The sequence below is a fragment of the Macrobrachium rosenbergii genome, chromosome 12 (genome assembly GCF_040412425.1).
Source record: "Macrobrachium rosenbergii isolate ZJJX-2024 chromosome 12, ASM4041242v1, whole genome shotgun sequence".
Classification (NCBI taxonomy): domain Eukaryota; kingdom Metazoa; phylum Arthropoda; class Malacostraca; order Decapoda; family Palaemonidae; genus Macrobrachium; species Macrobrachium rosenbergii.
This window is the reverse complement of record NC_089752.1, coordinates 29686420-29712308: the sequence shown is the minus strand read 5'-3', so window position 1 is coordinate 29712308 and position 25889 is coordinate 29686420. Positions and strand designations below refer to the sequence as shown.

General features: G+C 37.7%; 1 protein-coding gene across 13 annotated transcripts in view; it reads right to left on the bottom strand.

Moving 5' to 3' along the window:
* Positions 1 to 1098: 1098 nt before the first annotated feature.
* LOC136844479 (WD and tetratricopeptide repeats protein 1-like) overlaps positions 1099 to 25889 on the bottom strand; it is a 157986-nt gene continuing 133195 nt past the window's right edge. For all 13 annotated transcript variants that reach the window (XM_067113758.1, XM_067113753.1, XM_067113755.1 and 10 more), the window contains exons 13-14: positions 23896 to 24088; positions 1099 to 3342 (exon numbers count right to left, since the gene is read on the bottom strand). In XM_067113758.1, the coding sequence (XP_066969859.1) occupies positions 3076 to 3342; positions 23896 to 24088 (460 nt within the window). In that variant the 3' untranslated portion in view covers positions 1099 to 3075. The remainder of the gene's footprint in view (positions 3343 to 23895; positions 24089 to 25889) is intronic.

The window sequence follows — 25889 nt, the reverse complement described above, 5'->3', positions numbered from 1 at the left end:
TGAGGGGTTCAGTTTGACAGTGGTGACCTGTAGAAAATAAGGATTCAGGTTTGGGAATTTGATGCAAGAATTTCTGTAACACTTTTGCTTTCATCCCCATTAACTACAAGTCATTTATGTCTGCAGTGTAATTGGACGAAGATTGTACAGGGTATTTACGTATCTTATTTTCATAAATCTCAGAAAATTATTGGATTTCAATACAGTTTTGTAGTCAACCAGTTTTGAGATGAAACAAATATTGGTTTGGATCTTAGTACAATTTTATAAGAGATGAGCGTTACCCAGCATTAGATTTCGATGTAACTATGGTATTTATAGGGTATAAACACCTATTGTTTTATGTACTATTTTGCAGGAGTTAAATATTTTTAATTTATTGGCATTCCACAGTTTAAACATTGATCAAAAGCACAAAGTGTAATGCAAATTCTGTAGCTTGCAAATTTTTCAATACCATAATAACAATTTTAAGTGCCAAAAACAATTTTTTTTTTATTGTGGTGGACAAGGTGAGAGTGTAAGGCTTTATGTCATCATCAACAGTACCATACAATTGCCTGAAAATCTTCAGTATTTGTAGAGAAGCTCCCAGTACAGTCAAATCAAAATAACACCCCCTCAGAAATTTCCCAAATCCCTTTTCCTAATGTTCCATATTTTCTTGCCTTATGAAGCAGTTTCCTTGACTTGCTTACTTGCACTATGTCAAAAATACTGTACAGTACTGATTTGCTCTCCAGGTTTCAAGCCTAGCTTTTTTCCCCCCAAAATGATGGCAGCTATTCCCCACAAATACCGTGTTAATGTTTTAATGGCCAGTTTAACTTTTAAGTTTCTCTTAAGCAATGTAATATTCCAGTTTGAGCTTCATGAATTCATAAAATTGTATTTTTCATAATGGGTGTCTTCTTTGTATCTATTATAAATACTCATTTAAATAGTTTGTTTTTATTTTGAATATCATTTTGCACCACTAAATAATCCAGGAATGTTCATTGTATAGCAAGAAAGATGCACTTTCAAATTTCAAGTTCTGTTAAGCATTTCCAGTCTTGTCTTCCAGTGAGACTTAGACAATATTCAAGGGTAATGAAATTTCTTTTCAGTTTATAACATATATTGGCTTGTTGAAATAAAATGTTACAAGAGTAGACTTTTAGTGTTTTCCTTTGCTATAGGACTAAAAACCTTTTTCATGTAGTAATTTAGTAGTTTTCCCAGCACTTGCAAGAATTAGATATGTGCCACGCTCAAAGGAATTTCTCTAATTTGAGAAGCATTCAAAATAAAATCAGATTCAGCAAAAGAATCTTCAAACCTATTTTGTGATCACTTTTATTTACATAGTATGATCTATTCTTGGAGATTTTCATGCATTTCAATTTATTTTGGTCTTTTGCATCCCTTCCAAACTTAGAGAGAGAGAGAGAGAAAAAAAAAACGAAAGACTGAAAATCCTGAAATAAACATACAGGTAATTCAAGGTGAAGAAAAACTAATGTACAATTGTTCACTGTTATGTGTAATCAACGGACAAGCACACGTACAGTTTATGTATATATACAATGCTGGTGAAGAAATATACACAAGAAAACACTTTTGAAAATAAAAATAAGAGAAAAAGCAGTTTAACAAAGGCAAAAATACGTGTATTTTACAAAACAAGGACATGAATTTGATAAAGGCAGAAGCAAGCACAGCTCTGCATGGACTGATCAAGGTTTACACTAGTCAATTTCTTTAGCATGTGGCCCATTTTACTGGAAACCTGTTTTCTACAGTATATATATTACTGTACAATGAAATGTACCAACAAACCCAGTAAAAAAATTAGTTTTATAAAAAAAAATTTCTTACAAACCTATAACTCATAATTAGCCTTTTGTGGCAAACTAACTGCTAATTATAAGTAATGGGATTCCTGTGAACCAAATCCAAAACTTTAAAATCTTTAGTACAACATATACAGAATGCCTATTATATGAAGAGAGAAAGACAGAACTAGTGTAAGAAACAACCAGCAGACTGAAAGAAAATAAAGAATATATAATACACAAAATGTATACATTTCCTCTAAACCTCCTTCAACCAAAGATATGTAAATTCCACATACTTCAAACTTTTTATATCATGGATTTCCAAGAACCTAAACATGTACTGTAATTGCAATCATATACATGTATGTACAAGTAGTAGATCATGTACACAAATACTTTTGGCAGTCGCTGCATATGTAGCACATCGTAAACATTCTCATATCAAAGTAATTTTTACAAAATATAACTTTAGCAGTGAAGATAAACTTGTAACCACTGCTTAAGAGAGCACCAGTATAAATATCTAATATACTTTGCAGCCCAATACAATGACAGAGCTACTGTTGCAAACTTGGCAGGGAGGGAGAAGGTGGCCGGACCTCACTTGACGAGATATCAACAAAGACCATCGTGTCTGAACATACTAACATAAAAAGTAATGTAAACTGAACAATATATGAATGAGTCTACAAATTTGTTTACATAAATTTAAAAGGTTTATTTTAAATTTGGAGCCACATTGAATAACAGATGATTTTGTGATAAATTTTGGCACTTTCAAAAACTGACTGTTTTACAGGTTCATCAATGTTAAGGGAATTCATATGGGAATTGATACTAAAGCAACATATTTCTGTAAGGCTTAATATAAATCTGGTATTTTGGGGATCTGCAATACTTGCAAAAATTCTTGGTTTCACATGATGCATGATTATGCCCTACACTGAATACCATAGGTATACTGTACTGTAGAATGAAACTCAATTCCTCACACTGCCACATAATGTTATAAATCCTATCCTAAAGGGGGCTCTTCTAACAATGGCCAAGAATCTGAAACACCATCCCTGTACTCTAAGTCATTCTTTGGTATTTTATTTAAAAACCTAAAAATCAATATAATTAATACAATGTACAAGAACATATGATTCAAAAGGTCTTTTCAGAATTCTGACCATAGACAAGAGTCCATCACAGTTTAGTATATGAAGAGACTGCTGCTGCTATCTGCTAAGAGAAGACCCCTTATCTGACCTCAGCTAGTGCGGCACTGAACATCTGCCACATTGCGATCATTGGGACCTCCAGGTGATGGGTCACCCCTTGGCGAATTATCACTGCCTTGCCCTGGCCCTCCTCTTCCTTCACCACTGCCACCCCCACCAAAGACATGAGCAATGTTGCCATGAGCCATACTACCCATATGTAACAACATCATTTCCAAAGGATCTGCTCCCATCCGTTGTTGATTGGCTCTTGCAACTTGTTCCACATCCAAGTTTGCCTCACTTTCGTTGTCCATCTGTAATGCAATATTATTTTTATCTTTTTTTCTTTTTATTTCCAGGCCATTTAATTTATACAGAATGTACTTGGTACTGGTAAAGTATTCATATCAACCAACTGATCATATTTATGCCTACATTTAATGTTCTCAACTTTCCCAACTTCACTTGTCTTTTGCTTGCCAGATGAAAGGTAATCTCACTATGCATGAAACCTCTGGTTCCTTGGGTAAGTTTCAACCAATAACCTTGATTAAGTGAAGCATCAAAATTCTATGGGTTAGAAGAGCACTCAAGGCATGATTAATGGGTTTGTGTGAAAAAAAAAATCTCTACCGCATTGTTCAAATACAGTACTGTAGGGGAGAGCGGTGATGGTTCGGACATTTTTTTTTAATTGCTCTCTAGAAGTCAGAGTTTAAGGAGCAGTGATACTTGGTACTGGTAAAGTATTCATATCAACCAACTGATCATATTTATGCCTACATTTAATGTTCTCAACTTTCCCAACTTCACTTGTCTTTTGCTTGCCAGATGAAAGGTAATCTCACTATGCATGAAACCTCTGGTTCCTTGGGTAAGTTTCAACCAATAACCTTGATTAAGTGAAGCATCAAAATTCTATGGGTTAGAAGAGCACTCAAGGCATGATTAATGGGTTTGTGTGAAAAAAAAAATCTCTACCGCATTGTTCAAATACAGTACTGTAGGGGAGAGCGGTGATGGTTCGGACATTTTTTTTTAATTGCTCTCTAGAAGTCAGAGTTTAAGGAGCAGTGATATCCTTGGCATGTCAATGTGTAGCCTCATCATCCTACATTTACCGGTAAATGTAGCAAGTCGTATACTTTACTATACTTGAAGCTATTTATCTTCAAGTACAAGTTTCCTAAATGTCCGAATCATCCCTACCCATGGTGATGATTCGGACAAGAGCATGGGATGATTCGGACAATTATTATAATTGACATTTACCTTCAAGTCAGAAACAGAAATACCAAACGAAGTGTTTTATTGAAATAATCATAATCACCTTAAAAGATTATTCTCTCCCTTAGTGAATGGCAGACAGAAAATCTACGATGTTTGCTGAGAATAAATGTTATAGTAGTCTTAAAGAATATTGAAACCTTCAAAACAAAAACTAAACTTGAAATATCCTTGCCACCAAATTCTTAAATGACCAAAATTTACTTGAAATTATTCTCTCTATGAGTAAAAACCAAACATAAATCGTAACTCAAATACTTGAAATTTGTTGTGCCTAAATATTAAAGTTGGCCTAACGAATATTGTATCCTGCAAAAGAAAAACAAAATTTGAAATACCCTGCTTTCTTTTCATACTCTGCTGAACTGGGTTTGGAAGCACTCCAGTTACTGCCTCTTTACCAATAGTTGCTTCATCCTCAATTTCTGGAAATTTAAAACTATTAGCAGCAAATTTCTGTGATTATCTTAAATAAGAAACCTGAAATTCATCACCCTCGTCTAAATTGCTGATTCATTTGCCTACATAATAGACTTTGCTACCTTTTACTGGATCTATCCCAACAAGAACAAAATCTCCCTCCTCTGGGACTTTATCAATAAAAACCACTTCTTTGTCTTCTATCTGCTCTGAGATATCAGAAGAATTATTGTTAAGATCGGCTGTCAAGATGATGAAGGTCTTCACTTGTCTGGGCCTCTGTATCTAACTTTTTTGTATTTTTCTTGCTTTTTAATGTTCTTGAGGTATTTCATGCGAGGTGGTTGTGCTTTTAGGTGGTGTAGTTGGCTTTGGCCTATCAGTCACAAAAGCCCTGGCAAAGTGACTTTCTTGAAAAACATCAGTGTAATATAGGTGAATGCCAATGGAATGGAATCCAGATTTGATATTCACATTTTAATTTGTAATTTGGGGGTTCTATGATGGGTTTATGAAGTGCTTTATACAGTAAAGGTAATGAGGGTCTAATAAATGCATATACACAAAATATAACTTAATGTTAGCGAGAATCTTTTGTTTCTTTGTTGGAATTCATAATTAGTAAAGGTTTGCTAGGAGGGATGATTCGGACACATCCGAATCATCCCCCACAAATCATAACCATTTGATGACACCCTCAACTTCAAACCCTTGCAGATTACAGGGGGGTAATAGCTACAACATCTTCGTCATAAAGTGCAAATTCACACCCAAAACTCATAATCAGCTCCCTTATCATATTCACTACACCAAAGCTTATGATTCAAACGCAAAAAATTACATAGGAAATGAGAAAAACCACAAAAATTACCCTCAATCCTAAAGTAACCGACCATTCGCAACCAAAGTCCATGTGTCAATGGCGAACAAACTCTCGCGATTTCACGTGATTTCTCAGAGCTGAGGGCCCCTCACATTTTCCAGGAAATGTACTGTCCGGACCATCCCACTGTCCGAATCATCACCGCTCTCCCCTACATGCCTCATCTGCTGTTTAGGTCTAAGGTTGAGGAGCTGAATGCCTCAGAGTGTTTGTGCATACCTACATGATCCAGGAGTAACTGGGGAACAGCTAGGAATCAGGAACCAAGTCTCTAGTAGCTTACAGGTTTATAAAAAGTATGATGAAAAAGGTGCTTTTATCAAGTAACTGTCTTGTAGAATGAAAAAGGAAATATACTTAGTATCAATATATTAAACAATAACCCCAGGGGTTAACATCCCTTGACAGAGCTCCTCTCGACCTGTAGCGGCATGGTTATATAGCCAAGGGTCGCCTCTATTCTAGTGGGGCTTTGCAACATAGGAGTAAATTGCAGGTTGCCAAAGCTTACAATCCAATAAATATATATATATATATATATATATATATATATATATATATATATATATATATATATATATATATATATATATATATATATATATATATATATATATATACACACATATACAGTATATATGTGACCTTGCCCTGGGCACAGTACAACAAAATATGACCAGATGAATTTAACCTACGTTACATCAAAAATTAATCAAACCAAACCATAAAAAGCAATGACTGGTGGGCACTCACAACACACAGTACCCTACACTTCCCAAGAAAAGACAATCCTTCATCAAGGAGAGGGGATAGAGGAAACAGAAAACATTCCTCCTATCCTTCGTCCCTCAATACCATGCCAGGTGTGAAGAATGGCCCTAATGTACTACATTTCTCATAAGCTGTTTCTATATCACAAGGTAATACACAGTGAAAACTGACTTGCATCTCCAATACGTGAATTGCAAGATTAAGGAGAGCGATAGATTCCGTTTGACGGACAGCGATGTGGCAACTACCCTTATTTCATGGGCCTTAACTTCACACGAGGGTAGGGTATCAATTTGAAGTCCTTAAAAAGAACATTAAAGCATTTTCGGATAAAGGACGTCTGGGATCCTTAACTGGACACCAGAGATTCTGTGAAGACCCTCTAATTCCTCTAGTTCTCTCTAAATAAATCTTCAGTGCTCTTACTGGGCAGAGCACTCTCTCCTGATCTGCTGGACCCAGGATATCAGCCAAGCTCTTGACGGTAAATGAGCATGGCCAGGGATCAGAAGGGTCTTCGTTCTTTGCCAAGAACCCTAAGGTCAGAGAGGACACTGCAATCCCTTGAGAAAAACCTACCTTCTTTTCAAGGGCATGTAATTTGCTAACTCTTTTAGCAGTAGCTAGAGCCATTAAAAATAAGGTTTTCCTCATCCAAGCCCTTAGTAAGGAGGATTCCAAGGGTTCAAATGGAGGGCCTGAAAACCATTCAAGAACCACATCCAAGTTCCAGGCGACCATTATAGATTTCTCTTGTTTTGACATATTTACGGATTTAATCAAATCACTAATATCCTGACTTGCAGACTGGTCTATTCGCCTATGTTTCAAAACAGAATTTAACATAGCCCTGTATCCTTTGATGGTAGATGTAGCCAATCTTTTCGAAGATCCCAGAAACAGCAAGTCTGCAATTTGGGCTAAAGTCGTTTTAGAAGAGGAGATATTATGCTCTCTGCACCAGTCTCGAACGACTGCTCACTTGGCCTGTTAGACTGAAGCAGAAGATCAACACCTACATTTCACAATTGCTTCTGCAGCTTTTCTCGAAAAACCCTTCACTCTGACAAGCTCCCTGACAGTCTGAAGCCTGTCAGAGCAAGGGTGGATAAGTCTTGATGAAAACATTGAACATGAGGCTGTTTGAGATTTCTCTTCTGAGGTAACAGTCTTGGGAAATCTACAAGAAGGCCGAGAAGGTCTGGGAACCATTCTTTGTGTGGCCAAAGGGGAGCCACCATGCTGAACAGAGGAAAGGTGTAAGCGTCTAAGTCCGACTAATCCTACAGCATGGCACCCATCGCCCATGCCTGAGGATCCAGAGCTGGGGAACAAAACAGAGGAAGACAATGGTTTCTTGATATTGCAAATAAGTCTATCGATGGCTTTCCCCACTGTTTCCACAGTTCGGTGCACACGTGGATTCAGCATCCATTACGTTGGTAGAACCCATTTGCAGCTACTTAATTCGTCCATAAGGACATTCAGCTTGCCCTGAATGAAGCGTGTCACAATGCTGGTACTGTTGTCTTGTGCCCATCAGAGGAAATCTTTGGCTGTTTCGTAATGTGAAAAGGAATGCATCCCCTCTTGATTCCTGATGTAGGCCAGTGCGGTCATGCTGTCCGAATGGGCCTTGATTGTCCTGTTGAAGGTTTCTGCTGAGAAAAACAGAAGAGCTAGATGTATCGCCTTCAGCTCCTTCACGTTTATGTGTAGGTTCCTTTCGGCTGGGGACCACATCCCGGAAACTTCCATGTCATCGAGCAGAGCCCCCAACCCAGATCTGATGCATCTGAATACAACGTCAGGTTGGGGCTCAGAGGAAGCAGCGACTTTCCTACTGAGAATCTGTCTTCTGCCAGCCACCACTGAAGGTCCTCCCTGATTTCGGGAGTGATGGAGAAGACAAAGAAGTCCGGGAGGTTCTTCCTGCACCAACTGGCCCTTAGGAAGAACTGCAACACAATGGTGTGTAATCTTCCCAACGGCACAAACTTTTCGATGGAAGACAGTGTTTTGAGGAGGCTCATTCACTTGCTGGCTGAGCAGGATGGAAAGGAGATGAAATTTTGGACTTTCCTGAGGCAGTTCCAGATCCTTTGATGGGACGAAAAAGCCCAAAAATTCAGAGAATCGATCTTCATCCCCAAATAAAGAATTGATTGAGTGGGAACCAGCTGAGATTTCTTGAAACTGATTAAGAGCCCCAAATCCTGGGCGAGTTGGAGCGTCTTTTGAAGGTCCTCCATGCAATGGGATCTCGAGGAGGAGCATAGGAGCCAGTCATCTAAATATACACATACATTTATTCCCATTAGGTGAAGCCACTTTGCCAGAGGGGTGAGAACACGGGTAAAAACTTGAGAGGCTGTGGAGAGGTTGAAGCACAGCGCCCGGAACTGGAAGACCCTGTCCTGGAAGACGAACCTCAGATACTTCCTGGAGTCTGGGTGTACTGGAACGTGGAAGTATACGTCCTGCATATCGATCATCACCATCCAGTTTCCCTAATGGATGGCTGACAGGACTGAATGGTTCATTTCCATTCTGAACTTTGTTGTTTGAATGAAGAAGTTCAGAGCACTGACGTCCAAGACAGGTCTCCATCCTCCCGATGACTTGGGAACGACAAAGAGGCAGTTGTAGAAAACCCCTCTGTGCTTAGATCTTTGACCAACCCCACAGCTTGCTTCTTGAGTAGGGCTGAGACTTCTTGAGACACGGCCAAAAATCTCTCCAAGCCTATCAAGCAGGTCGTCAAGCTGATGGGTGAGGTTGCTAAGGGAGGTTTCTCCCTGAAAGAAATAGCATAACCCTCTTTCAAAACTTTTAAGGGTCCATGCTCCTGGCCTTCCATTTGCTCCAAAAATGGAGGAGCCTTGCTTCCACAGGATCCTCACTTGCAAGTATAGTAGTGGGTTTCATGGTCATCATCTTGGTAGGTCGCACTCACTGGAGATAGATCTGTGGTCATATTGAAAAAGGCCTCTGCCTCCTCGAAAGGGCTGCTGAGACAAAGGGGAGGCCGCTAACAGCAGAAGTCAAAGGCGCTTGTGTTGGGACTCTAGTTCTCTTGGTCGACTGCGCAAGCAAGTCAAGTCAATTTCTTTTGAAGTTCGGCTGTCACTCGTTCCAAGGTTGCTTGAGGGAACAGACTAGTTTTGTCCAAAGGATCAAACAGGAGGGACAATCTCTGAGATGGAGTGACCCCTTTAGTGGTGAATGAGCACCTTAAATCTCTCTTTTTAAGAACCCACCATAAAATTGGTTGCTAACTCCTGGGCGCAGTCTCTAACTGCTCTGTCCGCCTATGAGAGAACCCCTAACCAACCAGCAGCGAAGTGCTCCTGCAGAGTGGTGCAATTTTCAATCTGTTTGGCCAAAGCCCCTATGGTCCAACTGAGGAAACTCAGGACCTCAAAAACCTAGCTGAAGAGAACGCCAAACATCATGTGGCATCGATGAGACTGGAGAAGTCCCCTTGCAAGGAGACAGAAACTCCCAAGGAAGAAGCTTCTCCAGTGAAATATGACATATACTTCTGTCGTATTAAATGAGGAGGTGGCGTACATAACACTGTTTTGCCCAGATCTCTCTCCTCCGCCAACCAGCTGTTGATGCAGGCCAAATCTGTCCTGGAGGAAGAGGAAAGCACCATCTGAGGCAGCCTGGAAGTCCTGGAGGCTGTCGCATCATGAAAGCAGAACCTGGAGAAGTCGGGGTTGCCGGAGAGAAGAAAGTTGGATAACAGACTAACAAGAATCTCAAAAGCGCTGAGTAATTCATGGTCGGTTGTTCCTCATCCAAGGTTTCTTCTCTGAGGAAATAGGAGACATAGGAGGGTCTGGAGGGTCTTGAGAAACCGAAGCAGGCTTCTGAAGGAGGCTCAAAATGTTATCCAACCACCTCAATAACAGGATACTGGATGCTCTACTAGGAGTGCCGAATGCTTGGCGACTGGCGGGCATGCCTCAACAGAAGAGCCCACTGAAAAGGGGCACTCGGACACTGGGCGTTTGCATACTGGACAATTGGACACTGGACACTTCACTGACACTGAGCATTTTGCAGACACTGGAATTGGACATTGGGAACTCGTACACTGGGCACTCGGACACTGGGCGTTCATGCACTGGATGATCAGACACTGGGTGCTCGGACTCTGAACGCTCGGACACTGGGGGCCCATGCACTGGATGCTCAGCCATTGGGCGTTCAAAACCTGGGCGCTTGGACACTGGACGCTCGGACTTTCGGCGCTTGGAGGATACTGAAGGCACCAGTGGAGCCTGACTGGGGAGCTCCCAAAAACTTGAGGAGTGGAGCAGACTATGAGCCCTCTTCATGGCTCGTGTACAGATGGAGCGAGTCATCTTCCACTGAGGAACTGTGCCTTTTCAATGGCCTTGATACACTACAAAAGCGCCTACTGCGCTTTTTCACCTCTTGCAAGTCCGAGTCGCTCAACGACAAGGTATGCATATCCAACCAGATGCCTTTCCAGTGGCTGTCCACCGAGTCCTGGGATTTCCGCACAACAGGCTCAGTTGAGGAAGCGACTACCCATGGGCAAACCTCACTCTTGGACTGCCAGTTTGCTTCCTCCCAGGTGAGCAAGGGGAGTTTAGCAGGGACCTTGGTCTAGGAGCGTCAGTGGGACAAGTAGCCATCCCCTCTAATGATTTTGCACTCGACACTGCACTTGCACCAACACCAACACCATTAAACTTGTCCATCAGGACTAATTGAATTCCCAATCAGGAAAACGGTATTAACCAAAAGATCAAACTTCTGACGTACATGAGCTTCTAAGCTGTCAATGGCATTGGGTTCAGAAGAGTGGGAGCCAAGGATCAGAGAAACTGGAAATGTCAGAGGACCGGAGATGGGGGAAAAGGCAGTCACAGGTGTTGAAGGGACAGGTAAATCAGCAACATCTACTTTGGGAGAATAATCCTGACTAGCAGAGGCTCTAGCTTCAGCCCTAGTGGTTGCCTTCCTCAGTCTGTCATGTTAAAGTTTAGCCAAATGAGCATTCAAATTTTTCCACCTCCCCTTGTCCCAGTCTTTATATTCATCATAATTTAAGTCTGGAGAGCCAACTTGTTCCCTCCAAGAACAACAAATGGTGTGGCTGTTATATTTAGCCGACATGAGTCTGGTCTTGCAGCCTTTACTGCGGTACCTAACAATAGACAAGCTAGAGTCTGACATATTAAGCCAAAAACAAAGCCACAATAGGGAAAGTCACAATTGGAAAAGCCCTGAATATTAGTAATTAAGATTAGTGCGTTACCAAAAACCAAAAACACAAAATATTTCACCAAAATGAAGAGAAAATCTGGTGAAAAAACGAATCCAAAGAGCTGCTCAACAACCAATGTTTAGTCACTGACCGGCAGAAATGAACTGAGCCCAAAAGTGAGCGGGGAAACTACCTACACCCAAAACAAAAGAGCGCTACCACGATTTTTTTTATTTTGAGCTGCCGTGTAAAGTAGAAAATAATAGCTATGTAATTTTTGGTAAGTTACTTATATAAAACCATTGTTTCTGCATAAAAAGATTTATAGCCCTCACTGGACAGAGAATGAGATTTTATTCACTTCTGGAGATGGAAGATAAGGAAAGAATGGTGAACGGTATTGTGGAATGGTCATGGCCATTAACTGTTTGGGTGTTCACTAAAAAGTTGGGAGCAAATGACAAGACTTGCTGACGACCAATCACTGGTATGTGTGACTTCCAGATATTGTAAATCTTGCCTGCCCTTCTCTTAAGGTGCAATATGAGTAGACATACCACTGAGGTACACAAAGTAAGTTTCCAGCAGTGGCACGTAAGAAGATTTGAAAAATTCTTTCTAACAAGAAATATACTTCAGTTAGGTGGTTTAATCAACCCTTAAAAGAACCTTTTCTTCCTCATCCTGACTCTTTGCATTTGTAAACGTCTCCAGGTGAGTAGGACCAGTGAGACATCGACTAAAGAGTGACTCGAGTCCTGCCAGTACTCTTAGTCCCTTAGGATATCCTTCAACACTACAACTGGGTAGTCTTTGGTAGTCACTGCTGAATACAATCTTGAGAGGTGCAACTAAAACAACCACAACCTGAAGCAGTTATGTGGAACTTACTTCTCCAAAGACACAAGGTGGCAAATCACAGACTGCCATGGTAAACTATTTCTCCTGTACTGATGACCATTAGTAAATACATAGTTTTTGTTAGACGTCTAGATCCAACTATGCCTACTAAAACTTGCCATGGGGCTTGCCAGTACTGTAAATTCTTCAGAGCATCCATTGAGATTACAACTGGGCAGCAATTACAGCAACCCCAACCTGAAGCAACTATGTAGAACCAGTTTCTCCAAAAACACAAGGGGCCCAATCAAAGACTGCCATGGCAAACTAGTTACCCTGTTGTACTGATGCCTATACCCAAATAGACAGCTCCTGTTGGAGATACTATATCCAACTTCTTGCTGCTATCAATGCCATCACTAATCAAATGTTGAGGTACCTTCAAAGTCTTAAACTAATCCAATATGCCAATGTAACCACATACCAAGGCTTAGACAGTTGTGGAGCAGTTCCCAGATTGGTGCTGCACTGACTCTGACTCCACCAACTCCATCTTAAAGGGACTGATCTCCAAGTTCCTATTACCTTTGGTATCACAAACAGAATATAGAAACCAGGCAATCTGTCCTACTCCTATTCACCTGTTTCCAAATCATCGATGTCACCTCACTGACCAAAGCCTGAAACTTCTCAGAGCCATAGCTGTATGTCCTGGTGTACTAGTTACAGAGAGTGGGGTCTGTCAACAGAAATGGGAACCAATAATAGACTCTGGCAACATCAATTACCCTTTGCTCTCCTCCAATCTCATGTTAGGCTCTGGTATTTCTTATCCAGGGTAAAAAGAGCCACACCAATGGCTTTCCCATACATTTCCTGAACCTTCTGTTTAAGCTGTTTTTTCTTTTTCCAATTCTAATGTTTTTGTTTTATTAATTCTATCAGGGTATCAGACCATTAAGGTCGTTTGTTTATTAAGATGTGGCTTTATCTGCAGCATTTTTGATAAATTTTATAATTATTAGTCTCATCTGTATGAATACTGCAATGAAGAATATGTTACATGGGATTATTTTGTAAGAGTGAAATTAAAATTAGAAAATTATCACGAATATACTGTATAGTTCATCACATGTATCATTCAAATCTATATACAGCATTATGTTGGATATCCACTGCTGAGAAAAATCTTGCATGCTTTTGAAAAGTGAGCATTTCTTTTGTTGTCACTGAATCAGCACAGATATTTTGAATTCAAGATCTGTTCTACCACATTTCTTGTAAGATCTGATGATATACATTTGTAATCCAAGAGGGAGTTATGGGCATTAAAACCACTAACTATTAAAAGATGCTCTTGGGCATTACTTATTGATACATGTAAATTGCTGAAATTATAGGTTTCATTCACCTGATTACAGAAGCTGCAGGTTGTATAAATATTGTTTCTACTCATAATTAAACTGCTGAAATATAAAAGTTAGTATTACACATATTCAAAACTATTTTGTCAAAAAATTTCTTAGTGTACATATATTGTAGTTCCTGAGTTTTCATTATTGTAATGCTGTTGCTAGTAAATATTTGCCTATTAATGTTACTGGTTTGTTTGAAATGTTGTTAACATAATGTTATTAGTTCATAGTCTCTGAGGAGAAAGTGCATTTCCTCAAGGTGTAACTTGGTCTTAAATCCATGTATATGCCACTTGATTATATAATTACTGAATGTCTTACTGTAAGTAATGGTGAGATTTTTATGGTTTACTGTAAATGGTATTATATTTCTAATGCTCTTTTGCAATTGCACTATTTGTAATCAGTTCAGTACTCTTGGGTTTATCCATTTCTTTACTAGTTTCTTTTTTGGAATAATTTGTTTGAAAATTTCCTAGTAATTTATCTGTACAATATATAAATGGTTAATGCACATGCATTCTTTTACATAAGTTGCTATTTTAATTGATTCTTTATTTCTGTATTTTATGCCATTTACTACTCCATTTACTAGGCTATCTTTTGTTATATTCTTGTTTTTATTACAGTGCAATAAAGCTTGTATAACATCCACATGTGCCATCATGTGTTTCTTTGTCTTGTTTCTCTCTTACGCATTTTTGTTGTGGTAAATACTGGTGGTGAGTTGATAAGAAGAGGGGAAGAAAAAAGTTGAGTGTGACTGAAAACTCACTACTGAGCACTAACTAGATAACTATCTAACCAGTTAACAGCAAAATAACCTATAAAACTTTCACCAAAATGGGATTTAAAAAATGAAACGTGAATTATAGCTATACTCTAAAATTACAAACTGAAATGAAGCAAACACAATGAAAACGCTAAATTTTCAAATTACAATTATTTTGATGGTACAGTATATATATTTTTGCATTTTACAAAATGTTTTTGTTGAAAATATGTGTTAGTGAACATAAGGTCTTAATTGCCCCACTATTTTATTATTGATGACCTTATCTCAAATTCATTCAATAGTATATTAATAAAAATAATAAATTATAATGAATAAATAACTATAATGAAAAAACATGATAAAAGGAAAAAATTATGTTTCTGCTGCAATAGTGATGTTCGATTATGAGCTCCTGACCCCACAGTTCCGAAGTCTGAAAAATTCCAAAAACCGAAACACATCTGGCCCCAAGGATTTTGGATAAAGGATTGTGTATGTACTACACATTTTTTAAACATTATGAACATGCACACACACAATGTTTGCATATGTACTAATACCCATTGGTTAAAGAGACTCAAATTAACAGTATCTTTTCCAGAGAGAGAGACCTTACCTTACAGACCTTACAATTCATTCGGGTTGCCCCAGGTCCCTCAGTGTGAGGCGCCTTTGATGTCTACCAGAGAGTTGCTAACGCATCTTCCGGTATATTTTGCATCTTCCAGTCTTGGATGGTCTGGGATGCATCTTAGATATTTGTCGAGCTTATTCTTAAACACATCTACGCTCACTCCTGTTATGTTCCTCAGATGAGCTGGTAGCGCATTGAATAGACGCTGCATTATCGATGCTGGTGCGTGGTGGATTAATGTCCTGTGTGCTTTCCTTAATTTTCCTGGTATAGTTTTTTGGCACTATTAATCTACCTCTGCTTGCTCTTTTTGATAATTTTAGTTCCATGATGTTTTCGGTAATTCCTTCTATCTGTTTCCATGCTTGAATTACCATGTAGCGTTCTCTTCTCCTTTCAAGACTATATAAATTTAAGAATTGTAGTCTTTCCCAGTAGTCAAGGTCCTTAACTTCTTCTATTCTAGCTGTAATGACCTTTGTACACTCTCTATTTGTGCAATATCCTTTTGGTAGTGTGGGTACCATATTATATTGCAATATTCAAGTGGACTACGTGACGTACGTTTTATAAAGCATAATCATGTGTTCAGCTTTTCTTGTTTTGAAGTGCCGAACAACATTCCCATTTTTGCTTTGCATTTTGCCAATAGAATTGCTATTTGATCATTGCATAACATATTCCTATTCAACATCACACCAAGGTCTTTAACTGCTTCCTTGTTTGTGATTGTCTCATTATTATGTCCTTTATATGCATATAGCATTCCTACTTTATCACCATAGTTCATTGATTCAAATTTATCAGGGTTAAATACCATCCTATTTATCTCTGCCCATTTATATATTTTGTTTAGGTCTCTTTGTAGCGAGTTCCTATCTTCATCACAAGCAATTTCTCTACTTATTCTTGTGTCATCTCGAAACTTCTTACTACTGAGTCCTTAACATTACTGTCTATGTCTGCAATCATAATCACAAACAGCAATGCAGCTAACACCGCACCCTGTGGTACACCGGATATTACCGTAGCTTCATCCGATTTCTCATCGTTTGCAATCACTATCTGTTTTCTGTTTTGCAAAAATTCTTTTATCCATCTTCCTACTTTGTCAACAATGTTATGTTTTCTAATTTTTTTCGCTAATATATTATGATCTACCTTGTCAAAAGCTTTTGCAAAGTCTAGGTAAATCACATCTGTATCTTTTTCATTTATCATATTTTTATATATGCTTTCATGGTGGACTAACAGTTGGGTTTGTGTACTTTTTCCGGGTACAAAACCATGTTGTCCTATATTGAACAACCTATTTTTCATTAAATGTTTCATTATATTTTTTCATTACCCTTTCATATACTTTCATAATATGAGATGTCAGACTCACAGGCCTATAATTACTTGCCTCTAGTCTTGAACCACTTTTGAAAGTAGGAGTAATATATGCTAATTTATGCTCATCATAAATCTTGCCTGTATCTATACTTTGTCTTAATAATATTGCTAGCGGTTTTGCGATTGAATGAACCACTTTCTTTTTAACAATATGGCAGGTACTCCATCTGGTCCTGCTGCTGATCCATTTTAATTTCATTAATAGCCTGCACAATATCGGCTTCTGTAATATCTATATCTGATAAGTAATCAGTATTTTCATCTCTTTATTTCTGTATCATTATCTTCATTGTCAATTCTAGGTGTAAATTCACTCTTATATCTTTCTGCTCATATGTTACATATTTCCCTTTTTTCATTCGTTAATCGCCCTTCAATTCTTAGAGGGCCTATTTCTACTCTTATTTTATTCATCTTTTTGCATATGAATAAAAAAATTTTAGGTTTTGCTTGATATTTTGTAGTGTCATTTCTTCTAGGTTCCATTTTTCATTTTCTTTTGATTGTATAATCTTTTGTTCTGCATTTTCTATCTTACTTTTTAGTTCCATCACTTTCCATGCATTCTTTTCTTTTGGAAGAGCTTTTTTCCACTTTCTAATTTTCTGGAACAAGATCCTTCTGTCTCTTGGAATTCGTGACTGATGATTACTTTTTCTTGGTATATATTTTTCCACTATTTCCTCTAATATTTTATATAATATATCGGTATTTACCTGTATATCATCACTTACAAATATGTTTTCCCATTCTTTGTTTAATTCTTCATTTATTTTTGACCAATTTATATTCTTACTATAGAAATTGTATTTTCCATATCCTTCCCATTTTTCGTCTCTTGCTTTTCTCTGTTTTCGTATGTTCTGGAACGGACTGTTAGTTCTATGACATTATGGTCCGAAATACTCGTGTTATATACTATTATTTCTTTAACATAGTTCACCTCATTCACAAACACTAGGTCTAAAATATTATCCTTTCTTGTTGGTAGGTGATTTATTTGCTGAATGTTATGTTCTATTAGCATATCTAATAGCTTTTCAAATTGCCTCTTATCTTCTGCACTACTATTGCTCTCTTTTTTATATGTATAAATACAACCACAGTCTCCTATTCGTTCTTTCCATTCTACAAAAGGAAAGTTAAAGTCTCCGGTTAGGAGTATAGTCCAGTCCTTGTGATTTCTACATATTTCATCCAATTTTTCAATTATTATGTCAAACTCTTTAGTATTAGGGGTCTATATATTACAATGTTCACTAATTTTTCAGATTCAAATTCTACCGCTATTAATTCACATTCTGTGTTACTATATTTCTCACAGATTTTTCCTTGATTGGCATCTCTCCCATATATCGCGGTTCCCCTTGATTTCTATTTTTTCTATCTGATCTATAAGTTTGGAAACCCTTTATCTGGTCATCATTACCAGTCTCTTGGGAATACCAGGTTTCACTTATATTCAATATTTCTATTTTTTCATTTTGGGTTAGTTCTTCTAAGAACTCTATCTTTCTTTTGAGTTACTCGAAACTAAAACCCTGCTGCGTTCATCACTATGATGGTTTTGTATTATCTCCATTATCTAATATGGGTAATAATAAGGATTTTCCCATGTCTCTTTCCTGTTCTGATATGTTGATCTTTTTCATTTCCAGAAATTCGTACATTAAAAATCCAACTTTTCCATTATATTTGTTCTTCCAGCTTCATATTTATTCACTTTGTGCATAAACCTGCACTTATCTCCATATCTGCACCATCCCCTAGCATCATAGATACATTGCTTGTTCCTTGTGCTATATCTAGGTGCTGATGGCTCATATCGTGGTGCTGACATTTCATAATATTAGGACTCTAAGGCTTGGGAGATGTACAATTATTTTATTTTCTTGGGAATTTTTGTTAATCTTGGGATTTTCTAAGGTCAATTCTTGGGATTAGTATGACAAAAAAAATTTGAGTAGCAGCACACACCCAAAAGATTCAGGTGAGCCGTTAGCACGCCAAACTACCACCCTTACAAATTGATGGTCTACTCTCCACAAAATGTTTTTGTTTTTAGAGCTTTTCAGTTTTTAGGATTTCAGATAAAGGATTGCGTAACTATTGTAGTACAGTACAGGTAATACATCTTTGGAAGACAAAAAACAAAAACAAAAATTGTTGTTGTTAGTAACTTGGACTATAAAGGGTGTGACCAGCAGGTAAATAGAAATGGATTAACAGTCCTCAAGAGAATATAAATGCCTAATCTTGTTGGGTAAGCCTACACTGCCAGCACGGCCAATCAGCCAGTATAAATAGCTCAGCAGTGCTGGCAGTGAAACACAAGTGAATAGGACTATGGAGAAAAGATCAGCAATGAAATATACTGCTGAACTTAAGCTACAAGTTGTAGCTGAAGCTGAGAAAACAATGTTCAAGCTGCTACGCTGTTTGGCATTGGGGAAAGCTGTGTCCAAAGCTGGAGAAAACAAAAAGAAAATAATGGTAACTCCTTGCAAATCGCAGATCTACATGTAAATGGTCGCACTTACAAGATAAAGGGCAAAGTGGGTGTCCAAAAACCAAGTAAATGGTTTTATTCTAACATGATGTAATATACGACTTTATGCAACTCAAGAAGGAAGAAAAATGGGCATTACTGAGTTTATAGCAAGTGCAGGATGGTGTACTCAGTTTATGAAAAGGCATAACTTCGTCCCAAGAAGAAAAACCAAAATTGCAAAAAACTACCCAAGGAATTGGAAGAAAAATCAATAATTTCCTAAGTTTGTAATCAAGCAACGCAAAGCTAATGATTATAAATTATCATGCATCGGCAACATGGATGAAATGCTGCTTAACTTCGACATGCCATCAAACTCGACCGTAAATAAAATTGGACCGAAAAGGATTTTAATCAAAACTACTGGGCATGAAAGATCACATTTCACTGTTGTTTTATCGTGTATGGCAGATGGGACAAAACTTCCCCCCAAGGTTAACTTTAAATGGAAATTACTGATGCCTAAACAAAAATTCCCAAATGGTATCATTGTCCATGTTCTCAAAAAAGGATGGATGAATGATGTTGGATGCAGGATTTGGCTAAAGAGAGTTTGGGCATCAAGGCCTGGTGGTTTAAGGAAAGAAAAAAGTTTACTTGTTTGGGATATGTTTAGGTCCCATCTAGTGGACTAAGTTTTAAATGCTGTTCGAGAGACAAACACCGATATAGCGGTTATTCCCGGTGGTTTGACTAGCGTTGTTCAGCCTCTCGTTGTATCCATCAAAAAACCTTTTAAAGACAACATCCAAAAGAAATGGAATGAATGGATGTTGGAAGGGGATAAAACATTTACAAAGGGAAGGAGGATGAAAGCTCCAGATTTGCCTCTACTGTGTTTGTGGGTGAAAGAATTTTGGGCCATTGTAGATAAAAATTTGTTAATTAAAGCATTTAAAAAATGTGGAATAGCAAATGCCTTGGATGGAAGTGAAGATGATGCCTTATACAAAGATGCAGGAGAATAGGATGAAATTATCAAAGACTTGGAAGATGATCAGTATGATGACTGCCATGGTGATGAAGAATTCAGAGCCTTATTTAACATTAAGGACACAGAGAGCGACTTTGGAGGATTTTAGTTTATTAATCTTATGCATGTTTTTTTCATGTTAATAAATGTTCATGTACCTTTGTATGCTAAAATAAAAATCATAGTTCAAGTAATAATTGTTTCTTTTACCAAGTAAAGAAAAATCCTTCAGCAGTTTGCCTTGATCAACTGACTTGGAAATTACAGATGGTTAGTCTAGAACAGCTAAACATCTTGTAAATCTAAATAATGCAAATGGCCCATGATTGCTATTTTGTATTTTATAATACAATAGTAGTATGAGAATACATACAATATTATTGGATACAGTGAAGTACAGTAAAGCATAACTTTTTAAAAGATCCATTGTTTTCTGTCGGCAGTTTACCACAATCAGCTGATTTTGGAAAGCATAGATGGTAAGCTAATTTATATCTCGTGTATGTTGCGACCCCCTTAAAATTAGCTTCAAAATTAGGTCTTCAAAAGTTGCATGATATGCGAGTATAAATATATATCATCACCATTGCATCAAACACTGTTTACAGCCTCTAAATTTCATACATTTATACATACTCTGTCCTCATTTCTTCTCTGTTTTTCTTATGTTTATTTTGTGTCCCATCTTCCCAGATATATGATGCACTCTTTAAAGAAGGTTAAGTAAATCTTGTGGTTTATACGTGTGTAAAACATCATCTGTATATATTCTACGTCTATCCAGTTTCTATAATTACTCAAACCTAAGCCTTCTCTTCCTCTCCAACCATTTTTCATCATAAAATCCATGGGAAGGAAAAACAGCAAGGGTGAAATAACACTCCCTTATAGCTCCCCATATTCTTATGAGAAGACCACATCCATAACTTTGCACCTACTTCATTCATGGATAATTTCATTTGCTTTAATATTTAAGTGGAATGCCACAATGCAGCAGAACTTCCCATAATATTGGCCATTGGAGTCTGTCAAGTGTATTCTCATAAGCAATCACAAAGGGGTTTTTACATTCAATACACTGTAGCACAATGCCTTGACACTTTAGAAACTATGAATTTACTGTAGGCCTACATACTTTCCAGTAATGTCCCACCCTGGACCCCACACAAACTCTTCTATGCCAAAGCAACACATTGTTTTGCATGCTTAGTTTAACTCCAGATTAGGAAAGTGTGATTCAAGTGATTTTTGAAAGGCCTGTGCCTGCTCTTGCCTGCCCTGTAGACAACCTTTAAGCATCAGGCATAAAATTTCAGTAAGCTAAGGTGGCCTAAGTGTACACTGCTAGGGCCTTAGTATACTCCAGTTCTAAGTTTAATTCAACCCCTCTCTCTTTCAGAGGGATGCTTTGATCATGTGTGACATAGGACCACCTCACATTGTATCTTGTTACTTATCTGTACTTCACGTGTGATGAAGCAACGGAATTTGACCTCTCTATGGCACTGTTGAATGCTTATAATTTCCATTCCTTTATTGCATTTACATGTGTGCCAGTTTTATGACTGTTTTGTGAGCTTTGTTATTATTTGTCAGTAAATTTGTTAACTGTTCACTGAGTGTAATTACACCTTGCAGTAAAGTAAAGCAGAATTATCTATTAGTTTTGTTATCTCCTTCTTTTGTATTCATTTATGTTTTTTATTTTACTGGCAGCCATTTTATGGCACCCGTTGCGCCTACGCAGGTTGGACAGTAACATTAGATACCTCATTAATAATTCTGTGGGCCACCCCAACAACACCATTCCCCAAATCTATGGAAACATCATCAGCTCATCCAGCCAAATATTCTCTCCTACCTTCATTAATTGCACCCTCTAGACCCAAGTGCTTAGCATGCTTCACCCTGCAGCCCCCATCTCCTTGAAACTTTTTCCATGTGACTCCTCCTCTTGTCCATTCTTTATTATATTTCAGATCTATTTCATACCCAAGGGTTCCTGCTTACTGTGTCCTGATACTTCTTTTCCTGCAGACCAATAACCATTCTTGATGTTAAAACAGCCATCACTGATTATCTTCTACTCCTCAGACCTGGTTTCCAGGACTGCAAATCTACTTTGGCAGGCAATACAAAAGACTCTTGATCTTAATGCTCATCTTCAAGAGGCTTTACTGTATTAAACACAGATACTCAATTTTTCTGTCCGGTACTTTTAATTCCAGCTTTAGAGTGGCAATACTCCTATACCTAGATTAACAAAATCTTTATTTTTGCTGTTTGTTTACATGTAGGCTACTAAAGTGCAATAGGACCATATATATATTTACCTATATAATAAACACAATTAACATTGCACATGTCCTTATTAAAAAAAATGAGTACAGTAATAATGCTAGGTTTGAATGCCCTCATGAATCCAAATGTTAAGTATAAGGCAAAGAATTCACCCGACATGACTCGCCCATAGGGGGTAGTGCTGTCAGTGCACCTCATGTGGTGCATCGTAGGCATTACTTAAGGTTCTTTGCAGCATCCCTAGCTGCAACCACTTTCATTCCTTTTACAGTACTGACATGACTTGATTTTGGGAAGGTGGGTTAAGTTGGCTTTTATTTGGGAAATTTCCTAGTATTACTAATTATAGGGGTTCCTCACTTTCCAATGTTGATTTATCTTGTAATGAAAATGTAACCTCAAGGAGGTGGAGATCCACAAAAATTTAATGTTCTTAGTCTAATTTTCTAAGGTTATCACGTTTTCTTATTCCTACTTTCAGCTACAATGCACTGGATTGAAAATTCTAGGCTTTAGCCCTTCAGTAGTGCTGATACTACTACTGTTTTAATTTTCAAAGCCTCTGATCTTATGATGCAGAAATTATTGGCCAATGTGAACAAACAAGATGTTTACAAACATCTGAGAGCCAAGGTGCAAGGTTTGTCCCTCAAGCATATATCTTAGCAGCATGGCTTCCAATGTACCAGCAACCTACATCCAAAGGTATAGAAGACAAAACTTGTATATAATACTAGTTTTTCTGGTTTTGTTTGGAAATAAATTCATTTTCTGGCCGCATGAAACCATTACTGAAAGCCACACCCCTCTGCTCTTCCATGTAATAAGAAATGACAAGATTACATATACCAAGGCTTATATGGGTTGTCTGAGACTGAATCCTTAAGTGAACCTACAACTTTGAGTATGTTGTGGTTATTAATTCAATTAAACTTGAGAGAAAGCAGTCTTCCACTCTTTGCCATAGAAAATTATCCTGGGGGTTACTATTCCTTTAATGACAAGGCAACTAAGCTAACAACAGGCCTTGGGAAACAACAAGTACAGGGGGCTCTACCATATAGGTGAAAATTTCATATAGCTTCTAGTATCAAATATTATTTGCTCATCTGGTTTTCTTTTAAATTTACTCAAAAGCCTAGATAATGAAAAAAGAATACATTAACAAAACTGAGTTATCTCATGACAACATGCAGCATACTGTATTAACCACACAGTACTAAAATTTCTAGTCGTGCCCAAACAATAGTCACTTTGTAAAAAAATCTTACCTGAAGTACAGTTCACAGTTTTATGCATGTCAGTACTATTTATTAATAAGGAAGAGACCACATAAAAAATCCTTTGTAAATGAGTGAAGTAAATTGGACTTGCCTGTGGAAGAGGGGCCCAAAGCTTAACGACGGATTCTATGCCACTAGTAGCAAGAAGACATGTATGTGGATGCGGCTGGACACAATTGACAATTGATTCATCCCCAGGTAGCACACGGACAAGATTAGTTGTGTTCCGATCCCAAATGAAAAGGTTCCCATCATCTGACCCTGCAGCAATGAACTGGCCATCCCTTCAAAAGTAGAAACACAAATAATTAAAGGAAATTTTGAAGGTGAAACTTAACAAGTTTCAAGTACTGGTACATTGGTAATTTTATTTACAGTCAACTTTATATTGTACACTGTGTCATTTTTTTTCAGCTGATGAACATTATCTATGTAAATGCAATTTTAGATTATATTTTCCCATCCCCTAACTTCAGTGGACTTAACTTTACTACAGTAATAACAATTCTTAACCACTAAACCCAAAAACATAATTCATTTGAAAATTAGTGGAATCTGAAATAAAAAAAAATATACCATATATTCATACACACTGCCGTAGTACTGACAGAAAAAAATTATTAAATAAAATTGCTTTTCATGTTGAACTACTAATAAATAGTGTTTAATATTCAACTGAACACTTAGCATTGTGTCTGCTATTAGGCAGAAAGTATTTTCTTAATACAAGCCTATTCAGGTTCAATTCTAAAGCTCATGATCTTAGACGGTGACCACATACATTATTTTCATTACATGAATTTAGAGGACCTTACTAATGTTCAGGGTAGAATTCTCCTAGTTTTCAACGTCTCTATTTAAGTCTTAATAGCATAAGAATGATGTTTATTTCTCTGTTATTATTTCACCGGCTGACACGGGACCCGATCCAGAAAAAGGATTTTGACAAAGGAAAATCTGTTTCTGGGAGGGGCCCGTGGTCACCGTGGTGACCCACCCCTGTTTTTCATTCTCTCTCCTCCCATGGTAAACATCATTCTAGTGGGGTGGGTGCTAACATGGAATGCGTCTAGTGTTGCCTTGTGTACAGTCTGCGTAGTAGTGCATGGGCTTGTATCGGCACCTCTCGTTGGGACTTTTGACATTGGGAATCTTTATAGGGCAGGGTCCCGTGATTGTGACAAGCTCACCCTTTACCATATACGACTCCATTTCTTGGAGCTTGCTCTGGGGGTAGTAACCCCAGCTTTACATTTAGCTTTTCTCTGGTATCTAGCAACGGAATTACCTAGAAATAAGTGCTGAATGGATTATTTCACCGGGTGACACGGGCCCCTCCCCAGAAATAGATTTTTCCTTTGTCAAAATCCTTTTATTATTCAATTAAGTTCAAGAGCAAATACGTTTTTATACCACAAACTAAGTTTTATACAAAACCATTACGCATATCTTTATGCAATCATCTCCTCAGTGCTCCCAAGTTCAACAACTTTTCATGTTATACAGAGGGATACAGTCTCTTTGCTATTGCACCACCTGCATCCCTAACATAACCTTGCTTTTTGTGTAACTGATACAAAGAGAGATCACAATTACATGATAAATGGGTTCATAGGAAAAAACTTTTGTGTTATAATAACTGGTTTGTTTCATCACAAACCTATATACTCATATATATACACCTGAACTGCTATTTAGGAGGAAGGTCAAGATGCTAAATGCCATTTGTTTGAGTATGCCGGTAACATCCAGCTGACCAATGGGGGACTGAACACTTACCATGAACAGTGTATCTATTTTGTATACATATTAGTTTGCTTGCATTGTTTGTCTATTATTGAATTATTATACTGCATATTTGGTCTTTTTCTGAAATTTCAATTATTTTGAATGACAACCTACCACATCCCACAGTACCCTTTTCTGACATTAAAACCAGGCAGTATTGTGATAAATGAAAGAACTGTAAACATTGACATGTATATTCTTCCCCATTTTTTTTTTATTTTACTGTACTACTTTTTATGTATAAAGCAGACATGATATGATGAATGTGTGTGGAGATGAAGGTTGAGTACCAATAAA